Source organism: Pongo abelii, chromosome 17 (genome assembly GCF_028885655.2).
Source record: "Pongo abelii isolate AG06213 chromosome 17, NHGRI_mPonAbe1-v2.0_pri, whole genome shotgun sequence".
NCBI lineage: Eukaryota > Metazoa > Chordata > Mammalia > Primates > Hominidae > Pongo > Pongo abelii.
The window spans coordinates 32,053,416-32,070,087 of NC_072002.2; the positions used below are offsets into that span (position 1 = coordinate 32,053,416).

General features: G+C 41.1%; 1 protein-coding gene and 1 non-coding gene across 8 annotated transcripts in view; one reads left to right on the forward strand and one right to left on the reverse strand.

Annotated features, from left to right (window-relative positions):
• Positions 1 to 16,672, forward strand: part of MYOM1 (myomesin 1) — a 181,994-nt gene that overhangs the window by 154,920 nt on the left and 10,402 nt on the right. For 6 of the 7 annotated variants that reach the window (XM_024235866.3, XM_063716983.1, XM_054537694.2 and 3 more), the window contains 8 exons: positions 3,097 to 3,241; positions 4,299 to 4,358; positions 4,654 to 4,721; positions 7,735 to 7,848; positions 8,732 to 8,819; positions 9,838 to 9,876; positions 9,971 to 10,076; positions 14,525 to 14,688. In XM_024235866.3, coding sequence (XP_024091634.3) covers positions 3,097 to 3,241; positions 4,299 to 4,358; positions 4,654 to 4,721; positions 7,735 to 7,848; positions 8,732 to 8,819; positions 9,838 to 9,876; positions 9,971 to 10,076; positions 14,525 to 14,688 — 784 coding nt within the window. Of the gene's footprint in view, positions 1 to 3,096; positions 3,242 to 4,298; positions 4,359 to 4,653; positions 4,722 to 7,734; positions 7,849 to 8,731; positions 8,820 to 9,837; positions 9,877 to 9,970; positions 10,077 to 14,524; positions 14,689 to 16,672 lie in introns of those variants that run through there. The other variant, XM_063716985.1, reaches the window with a different exon arrangement.
• Positions 360 to 421, reverse strand: LOC112129986 (U7 small nuclear RNA). The gene has a single exon (XR_002912310.2). It is a non-coding gene; the product is annotated as a U7 small nuclear RNA (small nuclear RNA).

Sequence of the window (16,672 nt, forward strand, 5' to 3'; positions counted from 1 at the left end):
AAAATACAGATTGACTATATCATATTATGCAAACTGGGACGCTTTGAGAATGAAAGGACAACAGTCATAAACAGTCATAAACCAAAACGGTCTCAGGCAAACCGAGATGTATGATCACTCATGAAAACAGAGAGGCTGTCCTGGGAGGCAGAGGAGCCCATACCCTAACCTGAATTCACATCATACTCACACTGGACACCCCAGCACGGACTTGATTCATTATATGAAGAACAGGCCTCGTGTCCCAATGGCTCTGAAAAATGCGATAAAAATACCTTTCATTGCTTTTCTGGTTAAAAACACAATACATCCTTTTGTAAAAAGCATTAAAGACTCAGTGGTGGTGGTGGTGGTGGTGGGGAGTCTTTCCAGCAAAAACCGGAAAGCCTGCTAGACAAATTCTAAAAGAGCTGTAACGCTTCTTATGGCTTTTGATGTACATATTGGTATATACTTTTTTGGACTTTTTTCTATGCTTCTCTGTGTGTACGTCTGTTTGAGTCATATTTACATAGGTAATGTTATATATATATAAAATACTCTTTCCTTTCCTTTTAACATAAACATAGTTTTTGTAGATAGAGTTACAACATCTAAGCTTTATTTGTCCTCCCCACAGACGTCAGTCAAATCAAGATCAGGCCAGTGCCCAGTAGTACTGAAGAACTGGGGGTTCAGGGGCACTGACCATCTCCTGTGCTATCATGGGTGTAAATGGGAAACTGAAAGGGCAGAGGAGGTGTGGTTTGTGGCCATTAGTAGCAACCCTTTCCCTTTTCACTGAGATGTATTTTTAAAACATTTGAGGACTTGTTAGTGAGAGGGAAACGAGTACCGTGAGTATTAGGAGAGTATGCAGTATAGTCCTTTCCAGTGCATAGAGTGACTTGCTGTGGGACTAGAACAAGTCACTCCTGACTCCTGTGTCCACTTCGACCCGTCTCCTCTCCACTTTCAAAATGTTCCCTCGACTGCTGTGATCACCACCTGGCCAGGGGAGAGGAAGGAAAAGTGTTGTTGGCCTCACTCATCACCCCGCAGCCACTGAGTGAACATTCACGCATATGTGCATATAGACGTACTCCCCTTCACGTGTTCAAGCGTGCACACATGTTGCCTTGAGGGTATGCAGCTGCTCTCTTAAGTTTCTTAGAAAGAGAGTCTGAAGTAGTTTCTCGTTCAAGTGATTTATTGTTGGGGAGCAGGATAGGATGGGGGGATGCTAGGCAAAAATGTGGTCTCAGTTGGAGACTGACTTCCTGCAGGGGAGGCTCAGGAGCATGAATTGCATCACAGAGTTCATCCCAGGCCCGAGCCTTCATTCTATGACATTTTATATATAGCAAAAGTTAACCAATTCAAATTCATCATGGAATTTGTGCTTGCATGCCTAGCAACTAAAACTTATCTTTACATTCTGGGAAAAAAAAGTTGTCTAAACAATATGATAAAATAAGTATAGTCTAATAGGGCTATTTCCATTCATTAAGAGCAAATAGGGCCAGTCATGGTGGCTCACACGTGTAATCCCAGCACTTTGGGAGGCCAAGGCAGGGGAATTACTTGAGGCTCAGAGTTTGAAACCAGCTTGGGCAACATAGTGAAACCTCATCTCTATAAAAACTTTTTAAAAATTGGTGAGGCATAGTGGTGTGTGCCTGTAGTCCTAGCCTCAAGAGCCTAAGGCCTGAGGCTTGAGTCCAGGAGTTCGAGGCTGCAGTGAGCTATGATTGCATCACTGCACTCCAGCCTGGGCAACGGAGCGAGACCCTGTCTCTAAAAAGAGAAAAAAAGAGAAAGTAATCACATTTAGAAGCATTTTTTTCATGTATTAGTTCAGCAGATATTTATTGACTACTATATACCATGTATGTGCAAGATGCCAAGGAGATAGCGATGAATGAGCAAGATACCTGCCTCTGCTGCCTATAGTTTTACATTATTCTACTCATTAAAAATAATGTAGGCCAGGAGCAGTGGCTTATGCCTGTAATCCCAGCACTTTGGGAGGCTGAGGTGGGCAGATCACTTGAGGTCAGGACTTCAAGACCAGCCTGGCCATCATGGTAAAACTCTGTCTCTACTAAAAATACATAAATCAGCTGGGTATGGTGGCACACACCTGTAGTCCCAGCTACTCAGGAGGCTAAGGCACCAGAATCACTTGAACCTGGGAGGCCGAGGTTGCAATGAGCCAAGATTGCACCACTGCACTCCAGCCTGGGTGACAGAACAAGAATCTGTCTCTAAATAAATAAATAAATAAATAAATAAATAAATAATGTAATCTGGAAGGTAATGTGAGAGTCCAAAGGCAACTTTTTGACATTTTGTGACTTGGGGTAACAAAACTTTATTTAGATTTAAGAAACTGAATTTCAGACTTTTTAGTAATCTATTCTGGTCTAGGTCATAAACTCCACATAATATTTCCCTTTTCCTGGGTATAAGAATATAAAGAACTTGTTCAGTTATGAAGAAATTTTATTTAAATTATTATTCTAATTTTTAATGTTTAATTTGTTTATTTTTAGACATGGTCTCCTTCTGTTGCTCAGGCTGGAGTGCAGTGGCACAATCATGGCTCACTGTAGCCTTGACCTCCTGGGTTCAAGAGGCCCTCCCATCTCAGCCTCCCGAGTAGCTGGGATTAAAGGTGCACACCACCATGCCCAGCTAATTTTTCAATTTTTTTTTTTTTTCTAGACGGAGTTTTGCTCTTGTTGCCCAGGCTGGAGTGCAATGGTGCGATCTCGGCTCACTGCAACCTCTGCCTCCTGGGTTCAAGCAATTCTCCTGTCTCAGCCTCCCAAGTAGCTGGGATTACAGGCGCATCCCACCACACCAGGCTAATTTTTGTGTTTTTAGTAGAGACAGGGTTTCATCATATTGGTCAGGCTGGTCTCGAACTCCTGACCTCAGGTGATCTGCCCACCTCAGCCTCCCAAAGTGCTGGGATTACAGGCATGAACAGGCACTGCATCTAGCCTAAAATTATTGTTCTTTGGGGTTTATTTTTATTTCATCAAGCTTATTGTCATCCAAGTAAAATATCTGCCTTAGTGATTTCTCTGTCATTTTCTTTTCACACTGAAGAAATATAAAATGCATATTGACCGAAACACTGGCATCATTGAAATGTTCATGGAAAAGCTACAGGATGAGGATGAGGGAACGTACACTTTCCAGCTTCAAGATGGAAAAGCAACTAACCATTCTACTGTTGTTCTCATTGGAGATGGTAAGAATTCCGTGGAACACTAACCAGCAGGCTTTGCTACTCCCTTCAATCTAAATACTCGATGGCACAACAGTTGTCATTTGAAAGGTAGTAGGAATTGTTTCTTAATTGAATTCTAATGTTCAAAATACAATTTTCAGCTGGGCACGGTGGCTAATGCCTATAATCCCAGCACTTTGGGAGGCCGAGGCGGGTGGATCACCTGAGGTCAGGAGTTCAAGACCAGCCTGGCCAACATGGTGAAACCCTGCCTCTACTAAAAATACAAAAATTAGCCAGGCATGGTGGCATGCACCTGTAGTCCCAGCTACTTGGGAGGCTGAGGCATGAGAATCATTTGACCTGGGAGGCAGAAATTGCAGTGAGCCAAGATCACACCACTGCACTCCAGCCTGGGCAACAGAGTGAGACCCTGTCTCAAAAAAAAAAAAAAAAATACAGTTTTCAGTTAATACTTTACATGGTATTTTATTTCATAGAAATGAAAGTTAATTTAAAGGAACACCAAATGTATCCCTAGCCCACAGGCAAGACTGCATTTAAATACTTTCATATATAAACAAATGTTTATTGCTAAAATTCTCCAGTGAGGGAGATTGCAATACAACAAAGACTGTATGTGTCTCAGAAACAAACCACGAGACTGTTTTGCCATGTGTACTTACTGTAAATTACTAAAATTGAGAAGAAAAATATGCAAAAGTAGTGCCTGCCGAATCTACTAATCATACATTGTAACTGGATTGTAGTAAATCAGCTGCTCACTTACTACCACCCAGATTTAAAATGTGGCAGTTATGAAGGCAATGGAAAGGCTGGCCAGATCTCTGTATTTGCAACATCCAATATTATTTCACTGTTTCCTGGCTTTATGACCTTGTACAATTTATTTAACCTTCCTAAGCCTATTTCTTCATCTATAAAGATAAAAAATGAGCAGGGTTGTCACAATGTATGAGTGTTACAATAATGAATATAAATCACTTAGTGCAGTGGCTGACATGTGCATTTATACCACCCAACTCAATTTCACACTTCCTTGTTTTTCAATTTGTAGTTTTCAAAAAGCTCCAGAAAGAAACTGAATTCCAGCGTCAAGAATGGATCAGGAAACAAGGTAAAAATAGGCAGTGAATAAAGAGAAAATTTTTAATTTTTTTGTACAAAATATTCCAAGGTTATTTCTGTAGCAAATTAAAATGAATATTATTGATTATGTTAATAATGCCTAGTAAATTAAAATAATTAAAAATATTTACTGTTAAATATGTAGACATTAAAATATTTAAAAGCAAAATCTAGAATTTTAAAAATTTGACTTCAGATGTAAATCACCTTAGGACTTAAGTATGAGCTTTGATTTTGCATTTGTGATTAATAGAGTAATTGCTAATGTCATTAAAATTTTATAGGTCCTCACTTTGTTGAGTATTTGAGCTGGGAAGTGACCGGTGAATGTAATGTACTATTGAAATGCAAGGTAAGAGGTAGATAAATTTTTAATATTTGATTCAAGGGAAATAAAATAGAATGTAGAGAAGAGGAAGCTCAATTTTTCATCTCTTCCATCTGAGCCAAAATGATAAGTGGGACACATATTTACTGTTCAATGTTGATAAGAAAGATTTAAAATAAAATGACATAAAATATGAGAAGGCAAGGTGATCATTCCTAGTCACTACTCATGATCTAGTTAGTAACACCCTAGACTTTTATCTAATTGGTAATCTCCAAAGACTCTCACATTGTTTTTGTTTTAAGCCAAATCTGTATTCTAAGTCATAGACCTATTCCAGAATCACTCCAGCTGCAACGTTTCGTGGACCTTGCTATGTAAATTGTGAGGCTGGTGCAACAATACCCCTGGGTGTTCCCCAGCTGTGCCACTGACTCCAAGGGAGACATGTGGAAAAGAGTTGGCAGCTCACAACCAATTGTCTTATTAGGACTTTGGAAAGATTCAGGAAAAAAAATTCTATATAGCATTCTAAACAAGTTTGTACTTTAGCATGTGGTGTGTAGCTGAGTGAGTCATCAGAAATGTTGTGGGTAAGGAACCGGTGGGTGAGGTTGGAGCATGAAGGTCCTGCTGGCTGACAAGGACAAGTGGAAGCGTAGGTGTGGCATTTGGTCTGGATTTCACAATTGTCATGATAAAAGCCAGAACCCGAGTGCCTCGGTGTCTACTAGATCTGATAAACTCAAAGAAACAGCAGTCTATCAGAAATACATATAAGGAAAATCAATTCTAGGTTTTAGCCTCGCAGGAAATGGCAACGCTGCTTGAAAAACTCTTTCTCGGGCAGCAGCTGAAGCCCTCACCTTCTTTCTCATCCCAGCTGCCCTGTCGTGCTGTCCCCCACTCACTTCCTCATTTGCATGGCCCCTCCCTATAAGCCATCCCTTTTCAAAAGCCCACACATCCCTCGCCTTCTGCGCTTGCTGCTTCCCTCTCCAGAGGAGCTCTTGTGTCCTGTGATGGCCTTCCTCAGGACAATCAGCCCCATACCCAGATTCTGAGCAACCAAGGGCAGCCTGGAAATGGATTGTGAATATTCACACAGTTCGTGCTTATGCTGTCGTTCCAATGCCTGGAATGATATTCTTTCAGCTTCTCTGACAAAATGCTTTCCCAGGCCCAGCTCAGTCATCTCTAGAAGGTCTCCCGCTTCCTCTGTCTTCCCATAGCTCTTTGTTCCATTACTGTGGCAATTCCTGTAAATTTAGCCACTCACGTGTCGCATTACAGTTCATGGAGTATGTGCAGCGAATCATTCAGACTCACTGGAGTATCATGGGTCTTGCTTGGCGCTAGCCTACTAAAAAAAAAAAAAAAAAGTAGGAGGGGCAGGGAGCGGTGGCTCACGCCTGTAATCCCAGCACTTTGGGAGGCCAAAAGAGGCAGATCACTTGAGGTCAGGACTTCAAGACCAGCCTGGCCAACATGGTGAAACCCCATCTCTACTAAAAATACAAAAATTAGCTGGGCATGGTGTCAGGCACCTGTGGTCCCAGCTAGTTGGGAGGCTGAGGCAGGAGAATCACTTGAACCCGGGAGGCTGAGGTTGCAGTGAGCCGAGATCATGCCACTGCACTCCAGCCTGGGCGATAGAGTGAGACTCTGTCTCAAAAAAAAAAAAAAAAAAAAAGAACGTAGGAGGAACCCTAGCTTGCACACTGGGACCTTCCTCTCCCTCAGGAGTCCACATGTGGAGCTATGAACTTTGCCATCCCGGACAACAGAAAGCTCAGATGCAAGGAGACAAGATTCACTTTGGGCAGGTGCAGGAAGGCGCCATGGCTTTAAAAAAAAAAAAAAAAAAAAGCCCAAAAAAACCTCATGCCCCGAGGAACTAGTATCTTTTCTAACAACTGCCTAAACAGAGCTTCCGAGATCCACACAAGGGATGTGTCCAAATTTCATGAGCAATGTACTCAGCAAAGCCCAAAGCTGTGGAGTGCATTTCTAGTCCTCTGGGTCCAGACGCAGCTTTCCAATTGAGGTCATCTTTATCGTAAGCAATGTCAGCTGGTAACACACCTTCTACAATTCAGGAACCAGTTTCCAGGGTCATAAAGAATGATTGTGTGTGGTGGTTTCACTACAGTTACCAGGGTGGTTCCTATGTTTATTTATTTGCTGAAATTGTTTCACATTTTAAAACCTGTATATTGTCACGATAATGAGACAACGTTTTCTTTGTCTGTTGGTTTTATAGTTGTATTTTCTCTTTGGGGAATGGTCTGTAGTTTTCACCCATTATTCAGTGGGGTCTTTGAGACGGTTTTCTTGATTTGTAGGAAGTCTTTACTTTTTCATACAATTTGAATTATACAAGAAATACATGAGTATATTCTCCTTTGTAAAAAAAATTCAAGCATTGTAGATGAAGCTCAAGATCCCTTTAACCATATGCAGTTGTTTAGTCCATTTGAAATAGATGATATGATGAGAAGATTAGTGTATCTAAGTTGAGTCTCCTCCAAATTGCTAAGTAATTAATTTACTTAGCATGCCTCCCCTCCACTTATATGTACAATGCTTCATTTATCTTTTATTAACTTTTTAGATATAGATTGGTGCTTACTCATTCTGTTCCTTTAATAAAGCCATTTGTTTTTGTAACACAGCCTGTATTTTAATCTGATGGAATTTTTCTTCCTTTGGTTTTGTGATTTCTATTTTCATTTAAGTTTGTATGTCAGTATGAATGTATCTATTCTCTCTTTTCTTTCCTACCACATGATTTTAAAGTCAATTTTCACTGCTGGAAATAGAGATGCTATTGATTTAGGTTTATTCATTGGTGTCCACTTGATTCTAAACTCTTTTCTCAATTAAAATAGCTTTCAATTGATTCCTTTAGAAATCTGTGTCTTCTCACTCCACGTTCAGTGCTTTTTCTTTTATATCTTGCTGCATTAAGAACTATTCAACTTCACAAGAGTACATTTTCTTATTTTAAGAAAAGTAATTATGGTTTTTCTCCTAGGTGGCAAATATTAAGAAGGAGACTCATATTGTGTGGTACAAAGATGAGAGGGAGATATCAGTGGATGAAAAGCACGACTTTAAGGATGGTATTTGTACCCTGCTTATAACAGAGGTAGGCGATTATAAATGTAAAATGTAATATATTAGCTCTCTACCCTCTATCTTACCCCAAAACAGTGACTAGATTCTGTATTCCTTTCATGACCAGGGGATTTATATTAGCTTACTTCCAACTGCTGTAGAAACACAAAAGCTTCTCTAGCCTTGTGATGTGTGTGGATTTGTTAGGTAGCAAACCAGTATCAGCTGAATGCCACAACTCTTGCTTTTCTGAGTTGCTTTTATCCATATATGGGCAGTGAAGTGGATCATTCTTCATTTGTACTTAAGCCTCCTGGTCCTAAAAGTACAGAGACATCAGACATGGTATTCATTTAAGGATAGATTTTTATCTACTTCTTGTCTAAAAGAGCACAGCATTTAAATATATCACTGTAAAACTAGTGATCACTAGTTTTTAATAAATGAAGGCAGAGTAAAAGGTAAGGACATTAAGCCTCATATCAATTACAGCCTTAGAAGGTAAAAAGTCAGGACTGCTAGCTCGCTGGCTAAATTATTATGGAGAGGTGCATCTCTGCATCTGTGAACGGTTCACCACTCACAAGTTAGATGCTTGTTCAAAGAGTGTTTTGATGGCAATTCTGTAAATCAAGGGCCTTTAAAAATGCAGATAGCAGGTGAGGTGCAGTGGCTCACACCTGTAATCCCAGTGCTTTTGGTAGGCCAAGGCTTGAGGCCAGGAGTTCAAGGATACAGTGAGCTATAATCACATGTCTGCACTCCAGCCTGGCTGATAGAGTGAGACCCTTGTCTCAAAAAAAAAAAAAAAAAAAAAAAAAAAGAAGCAGCAGCAGAAGAAGCAGAAGAAAAATCACAGATACCATGCCCTGGGGCTATGAAAGGTGCAATGTGGTATATCTATTCCCCCTTAGTTTTCCAAGAAAGATGCTGGGATTTATGAAGTTATCCTGAAAGATGACCGAGGAAAAGATAAGAGCAGACTGAAGCTTGTGGATGAAGGTCAGTCCACCAACTGCTGGGGTCTGTCTTGTGTGTTTCTGCATACAGCTTACCAGAATGATGATTGAGGCCGAGCTGATGATTGAAATCATGCTGATTTTTTTTTGTCCACAGATTTTGGCTTAATTGAAATTCCAACAGACTGAACTGTTTTATTCAAAAATACCTCACTTCTAGTCATCTTCGAAATCAGGAGTGTATTTTTGATCCTTAGAGAATTTATAGTCCAGAGTCCACAAGGGATCTGTTTTCAATTTAAATCATTTTTGTTTCAACTCTATAAAAATGTTCCAGGCTCAAAAACTTCTGTGAGAAGCATGACAAAAAATAGTCCACTCTAAAGGTAGCAAGCAAGATTTATATATGAAATGTGAAGCCTTGCAGTTGTTAGCACAGCAAGAAAGCAAATTCCATTTTTCAGAGACTACTAAGGACAAATATATCATGATGATGAAAATCTACATGGGACCCCCAAACTTACAATTTTGTTCCTGAACAAGATTTTAAAAATAATATTGCTAACAAACAGCAGAAGTCTGACTAATTTCACCTTCCTACTTTGGGTGGAAGTGGAGCTAAATGTGTTTACTGGCAAAAAGCATTATCAGGCTGACGAAGGCCAGGAGACCTCCATGGTTAATTCATTATGAATCGATGACACAGATAAGAAAATGTCCTCTAATGTAAACTAAGGCTTCCTGGGAATTAAGAAGAAAGAGAATCCCAAAGCCAAGGACCTTCCTAGAAATCTCTTGTGGCCCTTACTCTAGAATGTAAATATGGCAATTGTTACAAAGAATTCAAGGGAAAAAAAATCAAAATAACCAGGGATCTTTTAAAACCTGATAAAATTGAGCTATTTCCTCAAAGAATACTCATTATCAGTGGGTCAGCAAATTCACCTTGTTTCCATTTCCTTTCATCCAGAAAGGGAATTTTTGAGAGCTAAGAATTTGAGATTTAACCTTACATTGAGAATGTTTATGCTAAAGTTTTGGCTCTGAATCTCTCTCCACAGCCTTTAAGGAACTGATGACGGAAGTATGCAAAAAAATAGGTGAGTCAAACATTTCATGCCATGACAATGCTTTATGATCCTCCTGCCAGGAGGGGCATGCAGATGCATGAAATATGCTATTTTCTTCTTTCAGCTTTGTCTGCTACAGACCTGAAAATCCAGAGCACAGCTGAGGGCATCCGACTGTACTCTTTTGTAACTTACTATGTGGAGGATTTGAAAGTTAACTGGTCCCACAAGTAAGTAAATGGGAACCTACTTGTTGTGTAGAAATTATTTCCCTGCCAGGCGGGGTGGCTCACACCTGTAATCCCAGCACTTTGGGAGGCCAAGGCAGGTGGATCATTTGAGGTCAGGAGTTCGAGACCAGCCTGGCCAACATGGTGAAACCCTGTCTATACTAAAAATACAAAAAAAAAATGAGCTGGGCATGGTGGTGGACACCTGTAATCCCAGCTACTGGGGAGGCTGAGGCATGAGAATTGCTTGAACCCAGGAGGCGGATGTTGCAGTGAGCCGAGATTGCACCACTGCACTCCAGCCTGGGTGTCAGAGTGAGACACTGTCTCAAAAAAAAAAAAAAAAGAAAGAAAAGAAAAAGAAAAAAGAAAAGAAAGAAAGAAAAAGAAATTCTTTCCCCACTGGAAGAGGGGAGGATAGGGAAAAAATTTTTCTGTTCTTCTCAAGTAAGGAGTCTTCTTAATTCTCAAGTCTGACATTGGTGAGCCCAGGAGAGAAACATCCAAGGCATTCTGTTACTGTGAGGTTAGCTCTTTCCCTCAACATGTACGTGCTGAGGCCAGTCATAGTTACAGTACATCTTTCTTTGTGATTTAAGAAGTACCATAATTCACAGACATCTCTATAATGCAGCCTCCACCTCCAGACAGTCATGCTTGGGCTCTCTCTGCTGTGCCAGGCATCTGGAGCCACATTCTTACCTTTCTGTCTATACACACGGTTAACACATCTGTGGTCTGGAACAGAAATGAAGCAGTGTGCACCAGGAGGCACCTAATTTCCCATGATATGAATGAATGGGCATTCACCAAAGAAGCCTAATCCAACGAGTGCCCAAGATTATTGTTGTTGTTATAGCATCTGGCAGAGTGAGACATTAGCATGTTTCTGGTCCACTCTCAAGAAGGCTTTGGAGATCTCAATGTGACTTTGGGGAAGGTGAGTTTGAACCTCTGTGCAGTTATACAGGGACTCTATTCAAGTTCACTTCTGGGATTCCAAGAGCTGAAATCAGTTTCCAAATCAAACCAGGCCTCCCATTTACACTCTTGACAGTGTCCTTAACCTCTGTGCTTCCTTGAAATATCCTGAGCTGAACGAGAACGGAGGCCTGGCATAGATAATCCGATGGAATGTAGCCACATTCAGTCCAACCTCAGGATGCAAATGTTCCAAATTGCAAATGTTCCTAGGAGCCCCACTGAGAAGAAGGTCACATGGCATCCCCAGGAGGGTGCAGATAATAAGTTTCCTTACACTGTACCCTCAGTGGCATTGACAGTATGGGGGGCACTGCTCAAAGCCCTTTACATATGTGAATTCATTTCACATTCACCATTCTACATGATAGGTGCTCCTCACTTGAGGGATGAAGAAGCTAGGGCTCGGGGAGGTGACCTGCCTAAGGTCACACAGCTAAGAGGTAGGTCAAGGCTGAGCCTAGGCAGCCTGGCTCCAGAGCCTGGTTCATCATGGTACTACCCGCCACTGGATTCCAACTGCGTGAAGTCTAGATTAGAGATACCCAAACCCCAGGCCATGGACCGGTACCAGTCCGTGGCCTACTAGGAAATGGGCCGTGTAACAGGAGGTGAGTGGTGGGCGAGGGAGCGAGCATGACTGCCTGAGCTCCGCCTCCTGTCAGATCAGCTGCGGCACTGGATTCTCATAGGAGCGAGAACCCTGTTGTGAACTGCGCATGCGAGGGATCTAGGCTGTGCGCTCCTTACGAGAATCTGATGATAAATGTTATGCGCTTGAGTCATCCCAAAACCCTCCCCCAACCTGGTCTGTGGAAAAATTGTCTTCCATGAAACCGGTCCCTGGTGCCAAAAAGGTTGGGGATCACTGGGCTAGATTGAACAGTTAGCCAGAGCCAGGTCCCCCAAAGCAGCCATTTGTGTTTTCTTTAAGATGACTTTACTGTTATATAAAACAGTGTTTTCGTTAGTATGATGATTTATTATTTCCTGAGTCATAAAAATGAGAATTAGTAAAATTCCAGTATAGAATGCTTGGGGCTTATTCCTTTGTTCTGTTTCTTTCAGAATACATTTTAGGAAAGTAATTATAAGCTAAAATAGATCAAATTCCAGGAAATTCCTCTGTGGCATCTAGGACATTCTAATATATCAGTCTGAAGAATGAGAGAAGTAAAATTCATTGAATCATCAATCAAAAAGCTTTATATCTTCTCTAAAAGAATTACTTGTTCAAAAATGAGAACACTGAAAGTATGTTTTGAGGAAATTGCTATTAGACCAGCAAAGCATAAGCATCTTAATTATTTGGTCTAGTCAACCACTTGTGTCTGTTGTGTTTCCGTGTACCTATGACATTCAGGGATAAGGATGGTCTTTGCTGTCTGTATGTGGCATAGAGGGAAAAAAAACCCTTGAAACGGATTTTAGTCTTCACTTTGCTCCTATCTTCCCTTATGATCTTAGGCAGGTCATTTAATTTTCTGAATCTCAGTTTTCTCTTATATAAAATAGGACCAATAGTACCTATTCCATCGGAAGCACATTACAGATGTAAGTTACCCTTATCCATGTTACCCAGAGATTAAAGATTTAAAACAGATTTATTATAGCAAAGCAGAGGACAATCTTTCTGTTTAACTCTCTCTTTTTTTTTTTTTTTGAGACGGAGTCTCACTCTGTCACCCAGGCTGGAGTGCAGTGGCGTGATCGCGGCTCACTGCAACCTCTGCCTCCCAGGGTCAAGCAATTCTCCTGCCTCAGCTTCCCAAGTAGATGGGATTACAAGCTTGTGCCACCATGCCCAGCTAATTTTTGTATTTTTAGTAAAGACGAGGTTTCACCATTCTGGCCAGGCTGGTTTCGAACTCCTGACCTCGTGATCCACCTGCCTCGGCCTCCCAAAGTACTGGGATTACAGGCGTGAGCCACCACGCCCAGGCCTGTTTAACTCTCTAAGACACATCTATTGCTCAGGCTAAAATCTATGGGGTACAGATGGCTTTCTTTACATTTTCTGGCATCTTTATTTTTAATATCTTTTTAGATAAATAATGTTATTTTAAAAATCTAATATTATTAAAAATGCTAAATATTTGAAAGCTAAAAGCTTTTAGGTAGGAATTTTTTTTTTTTGAGATGGAGCCTCACTTTGTCACCCAGGCTGGAGTGCAATGGCGTGACCTCGGTTCATTGCAACCTCCACCTCCCGGGTTCAAGCAATTCTCCTGCTTCAGCCTCCTGAGTAGCTGGGACTACAGGCACGTGCCACCATGCCCAGCTAATATTTGTGTTTTTAGTAGAGACAGGGTTTCACCGTGTTGGTCAGGCTGGTCTGGAACTCCTGACCTCAGGTGATCTGCCTGCCTCAGCTTCCCAAAGTGCTGGGATTACAGGTGTGAGCCACCGTGACCAGCCAGAAAATTTGTTTTTCTATGTTTTCCAAAGTTCATTTTGTTTATTACGACAGACGTAAGACATGCTTGTTTCAGAAAATACATTTATAATAATATAAATTAGAAAAAACTATAATACAATAGTATCCATAGTTTTACCAGCCATAATATGAACATTTTAGGATACTTCCTGCTAGCCTTTTTTCTATGCATGATGATTACTATAATAACGTCATTTTGTATATCACTTTTTAACGTCATTTTGTATACCACTTTTTAAACATTTCCTCACTTCTAATAACTTCTTCATATAGTTTCTTTTAACATAATTAAAAGTACATCTACCTAGCTTTCTCTTAGTTCGTCTATATCTGTAGCATTTCTACACCAAAATCACAAAACAAAGGGCTGTATTTCCTAATATTCTCTTGCAGAGAATATATTGCATGGGTCTACTCATGACCTACTGTAGAATTCTGAGAAACTCACATCCCGGGACAGAGAACGTGGCTCATTCGTGTTGGCGGCAACTCTGCTTTTCATTCACTCTTGGCTCTACTACCAAGTGCATATTTATCTGTTTTAAATAGCTTTGTAACAACATATGTCAATAGATATCAGGCACAGGTGAGCCTCCGTAAGTGTATTTTTGGACTAGCTTGTAAAATCTGATTTATAGCCATAGATTATCTAGATGAAATATGCAGTAAAATAGTATGTAGTTTGGCCTTTTAGCTTTATAGATTACCCTAGTCCTACAAATAAACCCAAACAAAAACAAAGATAATTAATACCACTGAGAAGTATTAGTATTGTGATTTGCACTGGGCCTCAGACTGCTATGAGGAGTTATTAATAAGTAAATATTCAGACTGTCACACCTTGGGCCTTGGAATCCCAGTTCTGTGTGTCATGGCCCATAATTTTTCTGAAGCAGAAGAATAACATATACAGATCCCTCGTTTTTTGAAAGCCTACAAAACGTTATGGCAAGAGCTTCAATAAGAGACAGAGTAAAGATCAGCCCTGGATGGAAGCAAACGCTAAGGAAGTTTTCTTCGATTTTCACAGTGGGACCGCCATTAGGTACTCAGACAGAGTTAAGACCGGGGTCACTGGAGAGCAGATCTGGCTACAAATCAATGAGCCCACCCCGAATGACAAAGGGAAGTACGTCATGGAGCTCTTTGATGGCAAAACTGGACATCAGAAGACAGTGGATCTCTCTGGACAAGGTAAACAGATATTTTGCAGATTCAAATTTACTCTAGATGAATGAGCCTTTTAAAAGGAATGAAGGGAGTTGGTCATGGTGGCTCATGCCTGTAATCCCAACACCTTGAGAGGCCAAGGCAGGAGGATGACTTGAAGTCAGGAGTTCAAGACCAGCCTGGGCAACAGAGTAAAATCTCATCTCTAAAAAAAAAAAAAAAAATAGCTGGGTAAAGTGGCGCACACCTGTAGTCCCAGCTACTGTGGGAGGCAGGAGAATCAGTTGAGCCCAGGAGTTCAAGACCAGCCAGCCTGGAGCAACACAGCGACACCCCATCTCTATAAAAATAAATAAATAATAAAAAATGCTCACTTATAAGCAAAAAGTTAAAAAAATACTGGACCATTTATCCCTTTCCCAGAACTATACTCTTCATCTTATTCTTTCTTACTAAAATAAAATAGTCTGCCGGCATGGTGGCCTTTAATCCTAGCACTTTGGGAGGCCAAGATGGGATGATCACTTGAGGCCAGGAATTTAAGACCAGTCTGGGCAACACAGTGAGGCCCCAGCTCGTCAAATATAAAATTTTAAGAAATAGCCAAGTGTGGTAGCATATGCCTGTAATCCCTACTACTCAGGAGGCTGAGCTAGGATGATCACTTGGGCCCTGGAGGTTGAGGCTGCTGTGAGCCAAGATCACACTACTGCACTCCAGCCTGGGCAACAGAGCAAGATTCTGTCTCTAAAAAAATAAAAAATAAAAATAGTCTATACTGTATTAAAGTTAATAAAGACAACTGTGGACTAACTTTTCCTCTACTTTGTTTTAAAATACAATCTCAGGTGGGCATGGTGGCTCATGCCTGTAATCCTAGCGCTTTGGGAGGCTGAGGCAGGTGGATCACCTGAGGTCAGGAGTTCAACACCAGCCTGGCCAACATGGTGAAACCCCGTCTCTACTAAAAATACAAAAATTAGCTGGGCATGGTGGCGGCCGCCTGAAGTCCCAGCTACTCAGGAGGCTGAGGCAGGAGAATCGTTTGAACCCATGTGGTGGAGGTTGCAGTGACTTGAGATCACGCCACTGTACTCCAGCCTGGGCTACAGAGCGAGACTCTGTCTCAAAAAAATATATATATATAACCTCAATATGCAGTAACTCAGGTTTTTTCAACCTCAGAGAGCAGATTCATCATTTAGAGCATAGTCCTTCAGCCCTGCTTTGAGTGTTTTTGGTGCTGAATCCCCTTGTCTTCACCTCACCCATTCACGGCGACTAGAAAGACTCACTGCAGGACCTTTCAGTAATGGGAGCAGCTGCTCCAGAGGGACGCAGACTTTCTAGGACACACTTTGCCTGCATCCCAAGCACACAGTGACAGGGGATTTATTCCACACTCCATCTGACAATGTGAAACACAATAGAAAAAGGGAGGCGGTCAGTGGGTGGAAAATTTTTAATTTTTTTAAGTTTTATTTTTACTCTCTGGTCCACCAAAGCTTATTTAACTACCCCACTCTGAAATCCCTTTTAAGGAAAAGGCTGTAGATTGTCCTACCAGCATTGCCACTGCCACCAAGCACAGATTGGCTCGGCCATTCCCATCTCTCTCTCAGAGTGGTGTGGGGACAAGAGGAAGCACTAACCTCAGCCTGGATCCGCCTAACTGGTCTACCCTTCATTTTACAGATGAGAAAAAATCAGGACTAGCAACCTTAAGCCTAGCTTTATACTTATTTTTCCCATCTGTAACATGAGGGAATAAACTAGTATTATCTAAGCATTCTCTAGACTTAAAATATGATTCCTAGACCACTGAGGAGATTAAAAATGAGGTGAGAGGGATTTCAAAATGAAGCAACCTGCCAGACATGGTGGCTTACAGCTGTCATCTCAACATTTTGAGAGACTGAGGCAGGAGGATCGATTGAGCCCAGGAGTTCAAGACCAGCCTGGACAACATAGCAAAACCCTGTCTCTACAAAATAAAAAAAAATTAAGA